General features: G+C 39.7%; 1 protein-coding gene across 1 annotated transcript in view; it reads right to left on the bottom strand.

Moving 5' to 3' along the window:
* plxna1a (plexin A1a) overlaps positions 1-21,193 on the bottom strand; it is a 311,405-nt gene that overhangs the window by 225,184 nt on the left and 65,028 nt on the right. Inside the window, exon 4 of the mRNA XM_088006887.1 lies at positions 6,537-6,719. Within this exon, the coding sequence (XP_087863013.1) occupies positions 6,537-6,719 (183 nt within the window). The remainder of the gene's footprint in view (positions 1-6,536; positions 6,720-21,193) is intronic.

Below are 21,193 nucleotides of genomic sequence, written 5' to 3'. Positions count from 1 at the left end.
TAATGCTCTAATGGATGGACAAGATTCAGAAACTCAGTTCAAGAGAGAAGGACAGTTCGCCACACACACTCTCACATAAATGAGGCGAGAAAGTCTCTAGGGAGGCAGATTTGTAGGCATCAAACCCAAGTAACTCAGGAGAGAGAGGGACCTGAAGGTGACATATGAGTGTTGGGAAGCGGAGAGTCGTCGCAGACATGAAAACTGTAAGACTCAAAGACAAGGAGAGCAGACGAGTAGTAGGGGAGAGAGCAGGCTAATAATTCACTCAAACACCAGCACCGCTTAAAGCAGTAATTTTACCTCTGTAGGATTTACACACTGGTCTGCACTCAAAAGGCTCTTATAGCAACTTCAAACACATGCATTTATAGAGGCTATAACACAGCAGCTCTAAAACAGCCATTCCCTCACACTCGTCGTATATATTCATGCACATCACAGCAGTACAAACTGTAATTTCAGAAGCACTAATATCTGCTAATGTCTTTTTGAGCCGGAGATTGAAAAACGTGCGAATATGAAAAGGAGCTTTTGAGAAGCCTGGTGAGCGTTATTGGAAACAAATTGGACATTATTTCACTAAGTTCTAGCTAATGGGATGGGGATGGAATTAGAGTGTTCAGGTGTTGAGCTCATCTGTGCATTACGAGTTAACATCGGAGGGTAAGTGAAACAATATTTCACACTCATTTACACATAAACAGGGAAACAGGCAGCAGCTCGACGCAAAGATTATCAATCATTCCCCCCACCCGACAGACTGCTGGGTATTTTTCTGCCGTATAACCAGCGCAGGCAGCCGATGCGCAGCTTCAATCATCGTCTGCCAGTCTAAATGCTAGCACTAATTAGCATTCACATGCTAAATTACCTCCCTTCCCATGTTTCCTGATTAGCCTTAATCATTCTGACAGCAAGTTTTACTGCTGCGCTCGCAGAGACCGATAGATCCATGGCCATCTCAAACTCTAGGAAAGGATCCAGGGATGTCTCATTCACTGGGATGTGAGGAGTCGATACAGACACTGCTTAGATTCCTCCCTGCCTCTGAACCTTCCCTGTTCTGATATATTAGTGCTAAACTTAGAAGATTTATTCCTAACCTTGGTCATAATATTGTTTCACCTCCATGACCTTTAATAATCACTGTGATAGAACACGATGATAAAGTTATAAAGAAAAATTTGAAAAATTTAGGTTCTTCACTTTAGTGATTATATATCTATAACTATATCCATATATATATATATATATATATATATATATATATATATATATATATATATATATATATATATATATATATATATATATATATATATCCATATATCCATATATATATATATAGGTCAGTATTCCTCACATTTTGATCAGTTACAACTGTGTGTATTGGGATATTAATACTATTATTAGTGAACATGCCTGGAGTAAATGCAGCTACAAGGCATTGCATTAAGAGAATGCTTTAAGGACAGAAAATACTTTACAGAACAGTAGATAAAACAACCCCAAAATAAGTCTTCTGAGGTGTGTGTACATTGTAAAGTCTTACACTCAAATAAATACAAGTGGAGTGGAAACATACACACAGAGACACAAACTGGTGTAATGAACACCAGTTTAAAAGACTAAAGTACCATCGTCACTCAATACCCTCCCCGGTTCTAAAGTCTAACTACTATTCAGGGATTGGAGAGTAGTTAGTAAAGAATACAAAGTTGAAACAGGGAGGACGTGATAACACACAGTGGAACAATACAGTGCTACCATGGTAAAGCAAAACAGAACATGTTGAGTCTGTTGCCAAAGAGTGAATTAGATCATCTTTAGGAGTAACGAGTGAACCTGTGGTCCCCCTCAGCAGCTCATAGACAGCCTCCAGTCTAACCAGGCTCTCCTGTCTCTTTGTCTGAAGCCAGTAAAGTGCCAGTGTTGTGTCAGTCAACCAGTTGGCACGGTTACCTCAGCAGCGCTGTACTCCAATCAGTCCTGTCACTCAGCCTATCTTACAAGATAGAAAGGAGAAGGAAAAGTAATTGGATTTACTGGTAGTAGGGAAATGATGAAATGACATGAAACCATACCTCTATTTCACCCACCACACACACACAGACACGCAAACACACCTGTACACTGCCGAGAGTAAATCTCCCCTTTTTTCCCCTCTTTCTTTCCATCTGCCCTGCTTATCTCTTTTCTTTTGCTTCTAAAATCTGGAAACACTTCGGGCTGTTGAGTATTTCTTTTCATCTCTCCTGATGCGGCAGAAGTACCTTGTTCTCCCAGGTAGACAAAAGACGAGATGAAATGAGGGAAACAAAAGGATTTCCAGGTTTTTATGTTGGATTTTTGGGACGTTTCTGGCAATCAGGTAATAAGACTGTCTATAGTGAATTTTATACTGTCAAAAAGTCGGTTCCCCAATGTTTACCATGTCAGCTGACAAAGAACAGCACTGTGACCTCCTGAAGAAAAATTTCATTATGTGATTTTGAAGTACAAAGACATAATAACAGCATACTCTGGATAGCTCTGGCAGACATTGTATGGAAATAGAGGAGAGGCTTCCATAATCAGAAACAGCATACAATAACCTTCTGTACATTGGCGAATGTTATACCCAGAGCTCAAAGCAAATTACATATTACACACCCTGTCTCTCACACTATACATATTGCTGCTTGAGGTCCAAAATACATGCTGTATATGAGTTTTTCTACACATTTCATTAGAGTTCAGACACTGCAATTACATGTTTCTACCTCCTTACTATTATTTTTCAAAATGTATATAAAACCCATTATGAAGAGATTAAGGCTGAAACTATTAATCTGATTAATCACAGATTAACTGGATTAGTTGACAAAATATTAAAATGATCGACAACTAATTTAGAAATTGATTAATTGTTAATAGAAATACACAGACTCAAAAAAGGGCATTTTGTTAAAAAAAAATAGAGCAGTAATTAAGTCAAAACTGTACAAATTGCAAATACATTTTGCATTTACGTTCAAAAAAATATCTTGGTATATAGGTTTTAACCACAACTCCCCAACTCTACTAGGTTTAGTTTCACCTGGGTTAGATTTACTAAAAGATTGCTTCGTTGCATTTTAGGCAATAAAATGTTCATTGTCTTATTAAAAAAGGAAGAGAATTATTTTTTTTTTTATTTGCATCTTTTATTGCTTTCTTTGTGAGGTATGTTGTGCGATCGGTCAGAAGTTTGTGGCCACGTTTTAAACAGAAATGTTCTCAGATTGTAATGTTGATATTTTGCTAAAAGAAATTAGCTTCCACTGTCCTGCTTTTGTTTCCACAGGCATCATGAATATGGAAAGTTTATCTGATGAGATGAGGAATTATGGACATTTTTTTTTTTTTTACAATTCTTCACTTACTACCAAAACACTGTCAAATGACTGAGAACTTCTAGATGGGAATTGCAACGCCATCTGAGCTAACTGTCCTTCAGCATAAGGAGACTTTATTACAATTCTTATTTCACATAAAGTGAAAACTGGAGAACAGCCTCTAATAACATGATGTTAGCTCAGTCCAAACATCTAGAGAAAGAAAGCCATTAGCCCAGCAGTAATGGAGATGTTACGCAGTATTCTGCTCCTACTGTATATGCCATGTGGTTAGTCAGTCATGACATTGCGATTAGTCATCCTGTGCAGATTTACAATATCTTCCAGCACAGCTCTCACCCTAACACACACATACACACCCACACACACACACACACACACACACACACACACACACATCCAGACAAAGGAACCTACACTTTTCCAATGGACTGCGTGGATTTAAGCTCGACATTAGTGATTATATATTCATAGATCAATCAATACAGAGTCTAGCAGGCGAGACGTGTCTGTGCAAGCAAACACACAGTTTGCAACAGTCCCATTGCAGGAATCCTAATGAGTATCAGAGTGTGCGTGCGTGTGTGTGTGTGTGTGTGGGTGTGTGTGTGTGTGTGTGTGTGTGTGTACATCAATACAATGCAGCTTTACATTTCATTAGGCCAGGAGCACAGTTTAACTTCTAATGAGTAGCAATAAAACTCCACCGCCTGTAGCCATGCGGTTCAGCTTCACTTTATTCTTTCTAATCCCAGCTTCCTTCCATTTTTAGTGCCACCCCCATCCACTCCAAAACTTTGTTTTATCCAAAGCAAGTTGGAGGCATTTAATTCTTGTCCAATCAATTTCAGAGAACCTCATTTAAAGCGAAACTAATCACGGCAACAAGAAATGGAAGAGCTTAACAAAGTGCTTGTAGCTGAAACTGCTGTTGATTTATAGTAATTGCCGTTTTGCCATTCCTCCAGCTCATACAGACAACTGCATTTCACTGCAGCATCTCATTGATTTGTTGCGAGCACACTGACTGCCTCCACCTTGCCATTCACCTTCCTCCCTCTCCCGTCTCCCGAAGTGCAGGGAAGATGTGCCGGTCGAGGGGAAATGGGATTCCGATGGACGGGATATCATCCAGGATCTGCTGACCCTGTCGCTCTCGAAAGACACACAAATCATGTGTCTGCGTGCACGCGAGTCACAGACATGGTCCAGGGGTCAGCCGCAAGGACTGGCGGGCCAGGTTTCAGTCAACTTGGCAGAACCTGGGAGACAGGAAGCTGCGCTAAGATGGCATGCATGCGTCTACGTGAGCATGTTATTTTAGCCGACAAGAAAGGAGTTGACAACTGAAATACTGAACTGCAAAAGGTTGTCGATAAGCTGCAGTGGAAATTTTATCTACAACTACAGCCTTGAAATAAATGTATCTTTTACTCCACTAGGAAAATCTCACACTGAAAAACTTTCATTTGAAATCAGTGAAAAGTTAGAAATATGTATTTTTGTATGGAAATTATTGGTGATAATAATTTAACTTCCATTTTTTTCTCCAGAGTTCTCAGTTCACTCTTATGTTCTTGTTTTTTTTCCCAGTAACTTCTTCAGGTTGTTTCTATCAGTTAGGCTTATTTTGTGTCTGTTTAATCATTTTTTGTTGATTTGTCACATGATTCTAACAGGTTCCCAGACCAATGGAAAAGGGCCCACAGCATTACACAGCCTCCACTGTACTTAAAAGTCATAAGGTGTTTTTTTTTTTATGTTGTCCTTTGCTTCCTGACAACCCCGCTTGGGGTGTTTGCTAAGAAAAAGCTAAACAAATAGGCTCATCAGACCAAAACCCACTGGTAAAGTTAGACTCACTGCAAAATTCCACATGTCTATGCTTATGATTGTTACACATTTAATGTATACTATAGAGAACTTGTGACCTCCGTCTCCTTATTTTTTTTGACTGGCACTATTTTTGCCACCAGTAGATTTCCTAAACACTATTATTTCTTAACATGGTGTTTTTCCCAGAAAATAAAAATGTACCTTGAATTAACAGATTTTTCTAAATCTGTTAATTCTACTGATAAAACTACTGCAATAATAAATTATATTATTATTTCAACAAAGTTATCTGCATGAATATGTGTTGTGAGGTGAATAAGAGCTACTTGAATATTAACTAATGATCTCTGCCAGAACAAGCACTAATACCTTCTGGGGAGCATTGTCAAAAACCTTTTAAAGGATAAATGCTGAAAAATGAATTTGCCTTTGTGATTTTTTTCAATCATATGTATTTATTGAATTCCTTTTATCCTGTGCTGACAGTTTTATACCTTCTGAAGCATATTACTGACACAGACACTTATGTGCTGTGTCCTGCTGAGGACGGAGAAAAAGAATGAAAAAAAAAACATAACGCGCCTCAGTCGGAGTTCAGATGAAGGAGCAGCTGATTGGCACACATGCAGTGCAGTCTACTCAACACTAGCACTCGAGGAAGCCCACACATATTGTAAAACCCACAGGGACCGCATGATCTGTGTGTATGCGGAACATGAGAGAAAAATTACTGCTTGCCTGTGATTGAGGACAGCTCATTTCAGCAAGCAAACAAACAGGCTCGAAAAAAGGCATGAGCTTCTCTCACCTGTGCTGCTCAAGAGACACATAAAAAAAGTCATCTGCACCCACCTTACAGCCACTAAAAAAGAAAAAGACAAAACAAAAAAAAAACACTCACTGGCTTTTGAAAATCCTGTGACTACAGCACTCAGAGAGATAAAACCCACACAGCTCCAGTATGTCTAGCAGCGTGAGTTCCACTCCACAAATCTCTCTCTCCCCACCCAAAAAAAAGACACAAACACACACAGACTCAACCTTGCTCTGCGGGAGAAAACTTCCATCTGAAGAGCTAGCTGCCTGTCATGCTTTTGGCAAGTCTATATGCAACTGCGAAAGCTATCAATGAAAGAAAAAAAAGGGGATAAAAAGCCACTTATGGAGGGAACAAACATAAAATACCATTAACGGCACAAACCATGACATGCATTTTGGTCACAAATCTGCGATGCTGTTCCTGGCATTCCCTGGATACGTTCTACCACTTTGGACGATTCATCTTCTGACATAGAAGTCCGTAAACTCCCGGTTGCTTACCTTCTTAATGCGCCCGCTGCGAGTGCCGGTAAATGCCACAGTGTTTCCTCTGTAGTCGTATGCCGCCACAGAGGTCATGCCGTCATCCTTGTCCACATAAAGTGGAAATCCTTCGATGGCTTTTGTACCTCCGAGAGGCTGGTTGAAGTCCTGGCCGCAGAAGTTGTCATCTATCTGCAGTGGCTGTTGTGTAAGGGGACACACAGGAAGACAAAGCAGTTAGAAAACATACAATAGGTTACACAAAGTTGGTGTACATCTACTGTATCTCACTGGAAAACTTTATTATATGAATAATAAAAGGCAATCAGCAGAAAAAACAAGAGTGCTGGGTGAATGTTGGGTGACTGTTACTGTAAAGTGTCAGTTGTGTGTCAAAGACATAATAACTCAGATTTGGAAAAAGGTCTATTTTTTATGTTTCCAGTCCAATGGGCTGAAATACCAAGAACAGGGAGACCTAAGGCTATATGCTACAGCTGTTTATATGCTACAGCAAGAGAAGCAACCTTTAAGTGACTAAAACAGCAAAAGAAAATTACAAGATAGGCCTACTTAACTGCATAATAATGTGGTACATTAAGGCTAAAACCTTAAAATGTATAGTTTAAAAAAATATCCACCCCTTGGACTCATGCCATAATTTAATCTCTCCTCAGCACATCTGTCACTTTGTGGTTTGGTTCATCCTCAAACAAGACAGGACCAGACATACAACAAACAACCAGGTCTGCAGAGAGGATCCTCAGGGCTGACCTCAGGTCTCGGGTCAGAAAAAAGGGCAGCTATCATCTCTGTGTCCAGCATGTGTGTAGTCATTCAATTTATCACATATTTTTGCCTAATTTGTTTGAAAAATTTAATGAGTCTTCCTAAATGTAAGTATATAAAGTTCAGAACAACCAGCTGTTTACAGCGATTCTCACTGTAGTTTAAAAAAGGTGACTTTCAAATGGTTCATTTATTTCACTAATTCAGATCCATGTGTGACTTACACATAAAACTAACATGTTCTCGGTGGCTTTTTTCATTACTGCCTGCTTTGTGGTGGTAATGTCACACAATGTGAATAAATACTTTTACTACATGAGCTGACAATGCAAAAAAAAAAAAAACATGAAAGAAAATGCCTTTAAAAGGTGAGTGATGTACATCTACATGTGTAAATTCTTTACATGCACACAGAAACGTGCCAAAGGAAAACACACACACACACACACACATGACTGAAGCCGCCCACACTAAACAAATTAACATGCCAGCTTTCTCTTGTTCATTACAAGACGTATCGTCTCCATAGAGACTAATCAATCACCACACCCCTTCAAAACTGCAGAGCTGTCAGAGAACATGTGTGTTTGTGTGCGAGCGGGCGAAGCTGAGAAAAAAAAAAAAGAGAAAGGATTGAGAAAACGCCTGTGGCGGACGTTGTCTGCCTTCCACCAGACTTTCAAAGGCAGCCCGACACACTGCAAAGTTTAACTTAGCTGAACAAAGACTCGAAGTGACAAAGTAAGTGAGACAAGGAGAGAGAGAAAGAGAGAAAGAGGGAGGGAGCTGCAACACACACATCGAATCTGCCTTTTGTATGATTTACATAAACATGTTCTCAATTTGGGAACTGCTTGCCGAGTAATTTGAGAGGAGGAAAGGAGGACACGGAGAAAAACAAGAACACGGGAGGTGGTGCAGAGATGATGGAGGCAGATATGACAAGCTGGAGAGGAGGAAATTAGAAGGGGAAATCAAGTCAAGAGAGGGACAAAGGCAGAGACCCGGCGTGAAGAGAAGGAAAGAGGAACAGACGGCCATAGATTGGTGATAGTGTGAACTCCGGCCTTTTGTGAGGTTTCCCTTCGCTTCCTCTGATAAGGACCAGATCTTCACTCATTGATTTCACTCATTTCCTCCATCCAGCCCACTTTCACCTCAACCCTGCTCTTTTTTTCCCTCTCTGCCTTGAAATATTTCTCTCACATCTTCCCTTTTTTCCTTGAAGGCTCACAGGAAGTGGCCGGTGGGAAATAGTGTCTATCCCCGGAGGGAGTTGGAGGGTACTTTTTTATTTATGCCAAAAGCTCTTTCTTGTTTCCTTCCTTCTCTAAAGTCACAAGCATGATCGCAGATAATTCTCGACTTATAACTGTATCCTGCTTTCGGAGGTCATCCGACCGAACTGAGGAACAAGATACCCTCTCGGTCGAATTGCCTGGTTTTATCAGAAAACAACTTCCTTCCCCCAAAGTCAGCACAGCAATTCTGCTGCAGGAGAAATCAAACCAAAGAAATTTTTTGTGACTGCAAACTGTTTAAGGTAGCGGTTTACAGCGGCGTGGTGAAGACAGGTTTGATTTATGCAGCAGCGCTCATACTTGTAAACCAATCTGCATTCCCGGGGTATACGGCCAACGAGCGCGCACACGGACATGCACTGGAGTGAGATCACCGTCTTTCCCAGTGCTGTTGTCGGCATGCTGAGGACGCTAATGGTTTGTTATGTTTAGCTTGACTTGCATCATTACCATAGAGTCAACAGCTCAGATTGAGGCACAGCGGAGCGTTCAGTTGACGTGTTTTCACTGCAGACAAATGTGGCCTCACACAGGCCCGACATCTGCTAGCTGTTGTTTGCCTTGTAGACATGTAATTCCGACAGTCTGCCTCTTTTATCATGCCTCCGCAGCTACTCGTTGATGGCGGGGTTTGTTTCCCCTGCCACCGGTCTGTGATGGACTTACAGGACCTAAAAATGCTAACTAACCCCAACAGAAGCTTGTAATAAAAAAGAAGAAAAAGAAAAGGAACTATTAAGGTTATGAACAAGAGTTTTAGGCTTTTAGTTTTCAGCTGCCAATAGCAATATGTTAGAAACATTCGGTACTCAGTCTGATACCATAAAACTGGGCGTTTAATAAGCTGCTGGCCATTTGTCCTCCATTTGTCACAGTCCAGACGCCCGGCTGTTAAAATCAGATGTTCGTCATATCAAGGCTTGATTTTATTGCTTAAATAAATCATCCTCTAATCACCAGCTGCACAACTCAACTAAAAGCTATCAAGTTGATACAGATTTTGCTTTCATTTGTGCCTTATATTTAGTTATATATATATATATATATATATATAGATAGATAGATAGATAGATATAGATATATATATATATATATATATATATAGAGAGAGAGAGAAGCCCCGGTAACCATCACTGTGGCAGATGTCCAAGAAAGAGTCTCGGGTATGAAAAGCACCAGGACCTGACATGATCCATGCCTACTGGCTGAAGAAACTCACTGCCCTCCATGAGCGACTGGCAGCTCAACTGAACCAGCTGCTACAAAATGGGACTCACTTAACTACAACATCAGGCATCATAGCGGCTAAGATAAGTGGACACATGAAGGGCATCGGCCGAGACTGCAAAACCCGACACACCAACCTGGATTGATTACAAGAAAGCCTATGACTCAATGCCACACACCTGGATCATTGAATGCTTAGAGATGTACAACATCAATAGGACTCTAAGAACCTTCATTGCAAACTCGATGGGGCTGTGGAAAACCACCCTTGAAGCCAACTGTAAACCACTTGCACAAGTGTCCATCAAATGTGGCATATACCAAGGAGATGCTCTGTCCCCACTGCTGTTCTGCATAGGCCTGAAACCCCTCAGCCAAATCATCAACAAGACTGGCTACGGATACTGACTCAAGAATGGGGCCACCATCAGTCACCTCCTCTACATGGATGACATCAAGCTGTACGCCAAGAGCGAGCGAGACATTGACTCACTGATCCACACAACCAGGATCTACAGCACTGACATTGGGATGTCATTCGGACTAGAGAAGTGTGGCTGGATGGTTACAAAGAGAGGGAAGGTCATCCACACAGAAGGGGTCTCAGTCCCAGAAGGAACAATAGCAGACATTGAGGACAGTTAGGAATACCACAAGCAAATGGCAACCTCGATGAGGTCACAAGGAAAGGAGCCACAGCCAAATACCTCCAACGAATAAGGCAAGTCCTGAGAAGCCAGCTCAATGGCAAGAACAAGATCCGTGCAATAAACAACTATGCCTTACCAGTAATCAGATACCCTGCCGGAATAATTAACTGGCCAATGGAAGAGATAAAGGCCACGGATGTTAAGACTCGGAAGCTACTAACCATGCATGGAGGGTGCCACCCCAAATCCAGCACCCTGAGACTGTACACAAACCGTAAGGAAGGAGGCAGAAGACTAGTGAGTGTGAGAGCCACTGTCCAGGATGAAACATCCAAGATCCATAAATACATCAAGGACAAAGCCTCAACAGACGATGTGCTCAGCGAATGTCTCAGACAATGGGGAACAGAGGACGAGGTGCTGGAGGTACCATCATGGGAGGACAAGCCCCTACATGGGATGTACCACCGACAAATAACTGAAGTGGCTGATATCAGGAAATCCTACCAATGGCTGGAAAAAGCTGGACTCAAGGACAGCACAGAGGCCCTCATCCTGGCTGCACAGGAACAGGCCCTAAACACCAGAGCAATAAAGGCTCAGATCTACCACACCAGACAAGACCCAAGGTGTAGGTTGTGCAAGGAGGCCCCTGAGACAGTCCAGCACATAACAGCAGGGTGCAAGATGCTGGCAGGGAAAGCTGGCATAACCAAGTGGCGGGCATAGTGTACAGAAACATCTGTGCAGAATATGGACTGGAAGCCCTGAGATCAAAGTGGGGAACACCCCCAAAGGTGGTGGAGAATGACTGAGCTAAGATCCTGTGGGACTTCCAGATCCAGACAGACAAGATGGTAATGGCGAACCAACTGGACATTGTGGTGGTGGATAAACAACAGAGGAAAGCCGTTGTGGTGGATGTAGCAATAACAAGTGACTACAACATCAGGAAAAAGGAGCATGAGAAACTGGAGAAATACCAGGGCCTCAGAGAGGAACTGGAGAAGGCCTGGAAGGTGAAGACCACAGTGGTGCCTGTGGTCATCGGGGCCCTCGCGGCAGTCACCCCCAAACTGGAGCAGTGGCTCAAACAGATCCCAGGAACAACATCAGACATCTCAGTCCAGACGTGCAGTTCTAGGCACAGCCAAGATACTGGAGGAGAACCTCAAGCTCCCAGGCCTCTGGTAGAGGACCCGAGCTCAGAGGATGAAAGAGACCACCTGCAGAGGGTGAGAAGGGAATTTATATATATATATATATATATATATATATATATATATATATATATATATATATATATATATATATATATATATATATATATATATATATATATATATATATGTATATATATTGCACTAGATATCTTCTTCTAGATATCTTCTTCTTGATCTAATGGTTCCTTTAAATTAAGGCTAAAAATCCATCTGTTTAGAGTTGCTTTTCAAGCATAATTACTGGAATATTGAGCAACATGTTTGATGTGCATTGATTATTTTGATGATGGCACTCAACAAAATGGAATGTTTCTTACTGGTTTCTCAAATTTATGTCTGTACGCTGTACTTCGTGACTTTTTATTTTTGTGTTTTTATACGCAAATCATTTTGAACTGGCTTGATGCTAAAATGTGCTAACTCAAATTTAAGACCTTTTTTAGATCATCATGAACAAAATTTAAGACCTGTATCTTGACAGAAATGTATAAAAAATGACAGGAAGCACAACATTTTTTTACTAAGTGTTAAGTGTTTGGCTGTTACCTACCCAATGTCTGGACTACAAATAACCTTCAAAAATATAGGTTATTAGTCCTGCTGTGACAAAATTTAAGACCTGTGATAAACATATTTAGGTCAACTTACATATTTTAGAATAAAGTTAAGACATTCCTTAATCCTTAATTTTTGACACATGAATTTAAGACCTCTTAAGACTTTGTAAGGATGTGCAGACACCCTGACAACTAATTAATAATTTTTCTTTATTTTGAAAAATAAAGAAAAAGTAAGTGTGTTTTTCCACTTATATTTGGAAAAACACACACACACACACACACGCGCGCACACACACACACACACACTAAAGCTTCCTTCAATCCCACAATAGTTAAATGCATGTTTTTGTATTGGTCTGTCGCATAAAACCCTAATATAACACACTTATATTTGTGGCTGACAAAATGGGAAAATGTTCAAAGGTTATGAATACCCTGCAACGTACTGTGCTGTAGACTTTTATGATGTAGTCTTTAAAGTCTTTGTGTAGTGTGTCCCTGATGCCCTTCTGAACCTGTGGCCATGCTATTAATATTATTACTCCAGAACAATGTACATAACATTATAGGCTGTACACACACACACCTTTGCTCTATTTCCAGCAAGTTAGACAAGGACAGGGTCCCCATTGTTGTCCAAAGACCTCGACAGTACACAGGAGCCGACTGGCCTAGGGCAGCACGCATGCTCTTCCACATAAAGACTGCTGCCAAGCCAGGCTGGAAGAATGATGATGGGGTGATGAGGGAAAGAGTGGGGCAACTCAAACGAGGGGGAAAAAAAAGGACGCGGGCAGAGGAAAGGGACGAATAGAGGGAAGATAGAGAGGGGAGACGTAGTTGAGGGCTGTGGGGTCAACAACACTGTTGTAGCCACTAATGAGCCTCGAGCCAGAAAGAGCGAGAGAGGGCAAAAGAGAGCATGGATTGAGCTAGAGAACTACCCATTTACCAAAGAGGCTCAAGAGCCGCGGTAGCCGAACTGTGGTTTTAAACTATGCAGCACTGGAAAGGACATGCTGCCATTTTAACCACCGCTAGCTGTGCAGCCATCAGCCACTAAACCACACAAACACACAGAGTTGTTGTAAAACAGATCCGTTCCTTCTGTTTATCATGCGTTTTCCCCTTTTTAATATCAGCTTTGTTTGCAGACTTCCGTCGTTTCACTTTAATGTACATTAGTCAAAAATGGTTGAACAACAGAGCAAAGTAAATAACTTGATTCATCTTAATTCAGGCGACTGACATGACTAAAATTGCAACATTTGTTACATTTTCACCTGTTGCGGTTCGTATTCATGCTGCAGTGTGTCAAAATCAAACCCTTTGGAAACCTGTTGCCCTCCTGGCCTGTGGAGGCGCTGGACTAAGAACCACTGATGGAAATGACAGGAAAACCTCTGAAAAAGTCACAGAGCGCAACTTCCTCCTTCACAAATTTAAACAAAAATGACATAGCATCAGATTTGAGCAGATTAAGGATTTCTTTGTTGACTTAAAATTTCTCACGCTAGAGCTAAACACGCACGTTTGTTTTGGATACATTTAGCCAAAATGCCCCGCACTATAGTTTGCTTCCTGCTTTTGCAGCGGTCTCCAGTCTGCTTGACATTTACATATGCATTTGAACTGCGCCAGAGTTGGTACAAATTTTTTTTTTTTTTTTTTCAAATGAAAGGTAATTGCTAAAACTGGCATTTCTGATATTAACATTTCAGAAAATTCATTATTTGATTCATTAACAATTTAAATTAGCAAACTTCTGTAAACTGAAAAAAAAAATTCTGAACCACACTCCTGACACTTGGCTTGGATAATAAGATTCAAAAGAGAGGATTTTATTGAATCAAACTTTGTATTTCAGATGTGAAAAATACTGTAAATTCACAAATATTTATTATGAATTCAGAAGTGAAGTAATAGTAATGAAGTAATGAACAAAATTGGGAAAATAATTTTGGCTCATCATCTTCTAAAAAGAGCATTTTTTGTGTGCGAGGGACACACATAGAGTACAAAATGAAAAGACCCCAGAGGGGTATTTAGATTAACCAGATTAAGTTTAGTTTGGCCTATTTCTACAGTTACAGGTCGACTGATTTTATTTGAAATACAAACTGAAGTCTCAGAGGAAAGCGAGGCAGTAATTACATGAATATGTTAAACAGAACTGTGGCAATTATTTTCAAAGGACTTACATATTCTGTTCAGAATAGAATTTTTTTCTAAGAAGTATTATAGTAATGCTCAAATCCCATGTGCCACTGTTTGGTAAAGAGCAGTTTTTGAAAATATAAAGGGGCATAAAACCAGATGCTCATCTTGGATCACTGATCATCATTTTCCAGGTACTCCAACTGCAGTTCCTTTCAACTGACATTATAAATACAACTAAAACTAGATGTTTCTATACATCAAATAAATAGAAATACATATTTTTTCTTACTGTTTCAAGTTAGGACCAAATGTGGTCTAAGTTAGTTAATTATGAAAATTATTTAGATTTGCAAAGAGACATATTACTGAGACAGTAATATGATTTATTAATGTATAAATACAAAGCAGAAATGTACATAATAACGTAATAATGGTATTGGACTATTCTTCAAGATGTGCATTTGTGAGGTCAAACACTGATCTTGGACATGAACTTGGGCAGGAACATGGGTGGGAATGTAGGAATGTGAGAGAGATGTGAGCCCTCGACAGTTCTATGATGTTATTTTCAATGTGCATCCCTGGGTGACCAGTTTCTCTTTACATTTTCCTTGATGTATTTGTTTGCTGCAGGTCACTTTGTCCAGCTGACGATGCATGCACTCGTTTGTATGTACCGTCTTCACTCATGGAGTGACGGTATGATTTTGATGATGGCATTTAAATACTTTTTTCTTTTGCTCATTTCACATTTGGCGACTACTATGTTTTTAGTTGTGTAAAGCACTTTGAACTACCTGAAATATGTCACACACAAACTTTTAACTTTTGATTAATTGGCAGAGAACATTGATATTAACAAAACAGAGAGAAGAAGAGAGAATGTGCCTGTTTTAGAGGATAACTGAGGTAAACATAGAGTTGAGAGAAAGAGAGCGAGAGATGTCATCAACACGCTCTCCGGAGAGACAAAAGCCTCAAGCATCTCTCATTCAACGCCGCTACAAACACATCGGCCCAATCCCACGGAGAAACTGGCGAGCATGTTTGTGTGTGTCTACACGTGTGTATGTTAAACATAGCTCGTGTCCCTCCCATGTGTGAATGATAATGTCGAAGTGAGAGCTGTGTCGAGGCCTCCCGGATGGCTGACGCAACCAACAACAACACTTGCGGAGTATGGAAAAAAATGCATTTAATTATGTAAGTTCAGCCAAGACGAGCTCAGACCATCACATATGGGAAAAGCAAGTCAATAACACACAAATACTCCACCCTGGCCTGCATCCAAATATTTGTTGAGACTTGGCGTTGAAGGGGGAGAACAACCACGTTTGGCCTTTTCATTCCCCTACTGAGCCAATATCTGCTGTCTAATTGGTCGTTAATGAGTGCATGGATGTGTGTTTGAAACGTACACATGGCCACCAAACAAGAAAGACGTGGTGGTGTTGGTGTGGTAATAAAGAGAGGCTGCAGTAGGGATTTCGAACATCTGTCTAAAAGACTGGAACATTTGAAGCCAAACACACACACACACGCACACACACACACGCACACCCACACATACACACACACACACACAAACAAACATTTACGTGTCGTATTGGCTGTTCTGTGCATGAGGCAGGAAGGACTTGAGCCACTGAAAGTTGTACACACACATGCACACAGTGGGTTGGGTATTTGTATTAAAGCCACCAAATCATGAGCATCTCACGCCAACGCATGCTGTCACAGTCACACAAAAACGAGCACCAAGCTAATCTAATTGAAAAAGCTTTGGATGGCGAAGGAATAATTTGTCACAATTCGCTTTTTATGCCAATAACCAAAGTAGAGGACCAGTAAGAAAGGTTAAGATGAGCAGCTACACCAGAGCACTGGGGCCAAATATAAAATTGCAACGCTTTGATAAAGAGGGTGAAGCAAAATGTGTAAACAAGTGTTCAAGCAATGCCAATTCTTGCAGGTTAGCACTGATCAAATAAACTCAGGTACTCTGAAGAATCGTCATGCCTTGCAAAAGAGTTTGCACTTAAACCAACACACTGTAAATGAAGGAAAACAATACTGTAACTTTTTTAGAAATAAAATCAAAAACAGAGTGGATACACAAAAATTTAATCCAGAACAACAAATTGCAAATGTGTAAAAGTTTAAGTGGTACAAATATTTTTGAGAGGCCCTTCGGAACATTGTGGCATAATCTAAGCCATACTATTTTGCTTACATTTCAAACAGCATGAGTATGTGTTTTCTTGAACCGCATGTGCCACATTTGGCATCTTAATCTGTGTCTGATTCTCTATTGGAAAACCAGACATCATTGGTCCTGATGCTGTTTTTGGAAAATATTTGATATTACTTAGTAGCAAAATAAAGAAATTCCACTGCTTTGGCATCTGCTGTTCTGGCTCGGTTGAGATATTTCAAAACAGAGCCTGGCAGCAGAGACATGTGTTCTCCGGTTGAAGGAAAAGCTCAAGGCAAAGGAGACGGAGACACTTTTACCTCTAAGGTCAGAGTCAAAGGAACTGTTAGGATGAGAGATCAACATTTGTGTTGTAGTTAGAACTCTATGAACATACCCCTACTATGACTCATAACAAATGTGAACCATAGCTCACATAAAACATAATTTGAGAAACCTTATTTGTAATGGGTGAATATTGTGTGAAAACTCTGAGAAGAGATAGTGGTTCCAAAGCAGCTACAATATCTACAGTAGAATTAACTTAGTTGTATGCTAATTAACCTAACAAGAAAATAAGACTTGACAACAGAAGCAAACCTGCTACATCCTAAAGCACAAACAACCTAACAACAAGGGAGATATTTCTACCAAACAGTATTTAGGTTTTTTTTTCTAAGATGAGTGAAAACGCTCTTTTGTTAAAACGCTAGCTTATCAGGCTAACATTGACTTGACTAATAACCCCAAATGCGTCAAGAACCACAAGAATAAAGGTGGATTGTGTTTGTAGTTGTGCTGCAACTGATGCAATTCACTCAATACAAAAGACTACACTTGTGCATTTTTGTTTGCTAGTCATGTTTTCTTGTGTTTACCACTAGCCCTGTGTGGAGACATGTTTAGCGCCACTTATAGGTCTGGAGGAACAAAGAAATTGTGTTTTGGCCATGTGTATGAAAACATTTAGTTTTTTTTAAGGTTTTATTGTCACTAGTAAATTTTGTTCATTATTGGTTTGACAGAAAGAAGGGCAGGTGTGTAAGGAAAGGACATACAGTAGATAGACTGGGAATCCAACCTGGGACAGCTGCATAGAGGACTTCAGCCTCTGTAGATGTTGCACTTGCTCTACCTCTGAGCCACCTCGTGCCCTGGATTAGAAACATTTCAGGAAATGTTCCCATATTGATTCAGTTCAGGAAAAAAAAAAAAAAAAAAAAAAAACATTTCCATGTGAATGGGGCCGTAGAGCAGCTCTGTTCCTCAACAGCCATAAAAACATGATCCAAAAAATTAACCTGTAACTGTTTTCTGAAGAATATCCAAATGGGGGCAAAAATCTCCATCACTATTACTCTATCCTGGTAACAAATTTAAAAAAGAAACATTTTGATTATTTTGTGTGTATTAATGTGTGTATTATTAAGTGTTTTATCCCTTTAAAACAGAGAACCAGTTTTCCAATGGCACTCATTTCTATGTAAAGGAAAAAAATGAAGAAAAGTAACTCACAGAAAAACTGAGCAGTGAAATTAAAATTCTTTTCACCCTTAATAAGTCCACATGAATTAAGAGAGATGCCATGTGGACGTTTTACTTCATCAGGAAGAGGGAAAGTGGTAAAAGAAAAAACCTTTTAGGGCTTAAAACTTGGCTGGAGGTTCACCGCTCAGCAGGAACAACTGAAAGAGTTTATCTCAAAACATACAAGGGCTAGTCAAATTCCAGATGAAAATTGATATACACAAGCCTTTCCATCCAACCTGACAAAACTTGACCTATTTTCTTCAGAAGAAAATAGGGAAACAAATGTTTCCCTTTTTAGATGTACAGAGCTGGTAAAAAAAGAAAAAGAAAAGCCCAAAAGAGTCTCTTGGCTGCTTTGAGCTGTGATTGCAGTCAAAGATTACAAAGACTACAAAGTATTGGCTACCTGCTGAAAACAAATGTACTCCTCAATCTGTAAAAAAAATAAAAAAATTCTTTGTATAATTCTTTCTTATTTTAATAGTTATCCACCATACTGTGTAAAAGTATCAGACAAAATCACACTAAAAAATTGCAAGTACAATATGACAAAATACATAAATGTTCAACTGCTTTTAAGATAAGATCATTTGTCAGTGTTTTATGGAAAAGACAACAGAACTTAGACTGAACCTGATGTGTAAATCACTGATTCTTCAAAAAAACCTTTTATCTCAACTGAGACTACTTCTTGTGGGGTTTTTAAGCATTTCTGTTTAAAGCAGGGATCCGAGAAGCTCAGCAATTTGCTACAATCAATATACTTTAAAACACCTCGAACACTCTTTTGGGATAATTGCCGAAGCCGCTGGATCATGAACATGCACCCTACTGGTTTAAGTGCTACACTGCAGTGAGTTTCCAAAGCATGGCAAAAGCGGTTGTCAAGACCAAGACCCGCGGGGATGCATTTCTGGGTCATAATTTCCCCATTTCCAAGGTGTGCAGTAAAACAAAACATACAAAGTGGAGCAATTCCACAGAGAGAGAGAGAAAGAGAGAAATGGTGACTGAGATCTGTGAGAAAGGAGAGGGCTCCGCTCCAACACTGCAGCATCAGTTGGCCTTATAGGTTAATGTGGCACAGCAGGACGGCGGCTTGTTTCACCCCAGACAGCCTATGCGTCAGCTGAGCTAATTCCATGTGGGAAAGCTCCAGTCTTTTGGGTCAGTTTTTGTTTTGTTTCTTTTGTTTTCTTGCCATTTGAAAACAATGATGCACATTTTCAGAGCAACAGCTTTTATTTATTAAATTTGAGATTTAAAAGGTAAATATAATAATGTGACTTCACTGGGTGGTGACAAATTCCTGTATTTAATTATGTATTTTCTGTATTGGTTTGCTGATTTGGTTGAATCAAATGTTATTAAAGGGTTGTAGCTTGGCATTGAAATTTTAATGAATTTTAGGTGCTGGATTTCAATACACACACATCTAAGTTCTTGAGCCAGACCCAAAATGTGTATTCCACTTAGATGTATGCAGTTTTCACTACAACCTCACAGGTGGCAATAGTGAGCTGGTTTGTCAACCGTTTCCTCAAAATAACAAAGAACTGTTAAACTGATTTACCACATGAAATTTGACTGTTTTTATATCTTTATGATTACAGAGGAAGATCAATAAACCTCTTCACCCAGCATATTTTTAAAAACAGATGTTCTTGTAATGTTTTTTCTTCTTCTACTCTTCTGGTTTACTTTTTCGTAAAGCGCTGTATGTTTAGTCTGACCTTTAAAACAGCTGTGTTACCCAGGTGAAAGGAAATTACCTTGGTACTTTAATATTGGGATTTTATTTTCTTTTTTTTCTTGGCCCACGACTACGTTCTTTTTAATCATGTAGCCCACATGAAGTATTGACTTCACTTAAAGCTGCAGTTTAAAAATATGCAGTCAGGTAAAACATATTGATCTGAAAATGTCTGTTTATAACCTGACACCTAATAAATGGGTAAAAACACAAATATAGGCAGATATGTGTTCCATATAAAGTAAGGTGATTTTTGCAGTAAAATAATTTTGTGTTAAGTGCAAAAACAAAATTAGCTGAAACAAAAAAAAAAGAGGAGTTACATTCAGGGATGTCTAAAGTGGCTAAAAATACTTTATTTTCCCACCACAAACATCCAAGCACACAGCATGATAGCATTAATGGTTATTTGAGGAAACACATCTGCATCACTTAAGCCAGCATTTACCAAAGCAAAGCTGGAGTTTGCCAGAGTGAGCTTCCTGTTAACATGAGCCAGATGATGTTCTCTAAGCCACTCTATCAGTCTAAGTCCAGCATACTGTACAGTGTCTAATCTGAACTAAAGCCTCCTCTGACAGCTAAATCCAATTATTACACATCTCTACAGAAACTCACTCGCATAAAAAAGGCTGCACTGCTAGGCCCAGAGACAGACGCTGAAATGCAAACACACAGTTCCTCAAAATTACGTTTGACAAAAAATATGTCTACAGCAATCATAAAATGTAAAAAGTGAATCAGTTGGTTTAAAAAGTGGGTTTCATCAAAGTAGCTCCATTATGGTTCCTAGTCTCAGAGTTATACTGACCTTTCCTTCATTTCCCAAAGAGAACATCCATCATGAGGAATCGCCAAGCCAAATTCTCACTTTGCTCTTGGCAGACTTGGAGTTGAACAGGTGAACTGCTGACTTTTACTGGATCAGATCCACTAATGTAAACAGCATTAACGTTTGTTATTGTAATGCAGGGGTTGTTGGTTCAAAAAAAAAAAAAAAAAAGTACAGAGGTTTATAACGACTACCATCCCCACCAGCAACCATGGTAACGGTGTTAAGTTGTGGGGCTTTTTTCAGCAAGAGAAGCTGGTTTGAGTTCAGCTCAGGTCATTTATCCCAAAGAGAAAGTAAGTCTTGTTGTAACTCATAGTCCAAGAATCTTCACCAACTCATTGTTAATGGTGATGTTGTAGGCAGGAAGTATCTCTAGCAGCAGTCAGTCTGGCAAGAAATCTGACAAAATCTCACTCAATACTGCTTTTACATGACAGTTTCATGACTGTCAGT

This window comes from Poecilia mexicana, unplaced genomic scaffold (assembly GCF_051168715.1).
Source record: "Poecilia mexicana isolate PSO_F unplaced genomic scaffold, ASM5116871v1 scaffold_7, whole genome shotgun sequence".
Classification (NCBI taxonomy): domain Eukaryota; kingdom Metazoa; phylum Chordata; class Actinopteri; order Cyprinodontiformes; family Poeciliidae; genus Poecilia; species Poecilia mexicana.
Note: the sequence above shows the minus strand (reverse complement) of the source record. Positions and strands in the feature narration are given on the sequence as shown.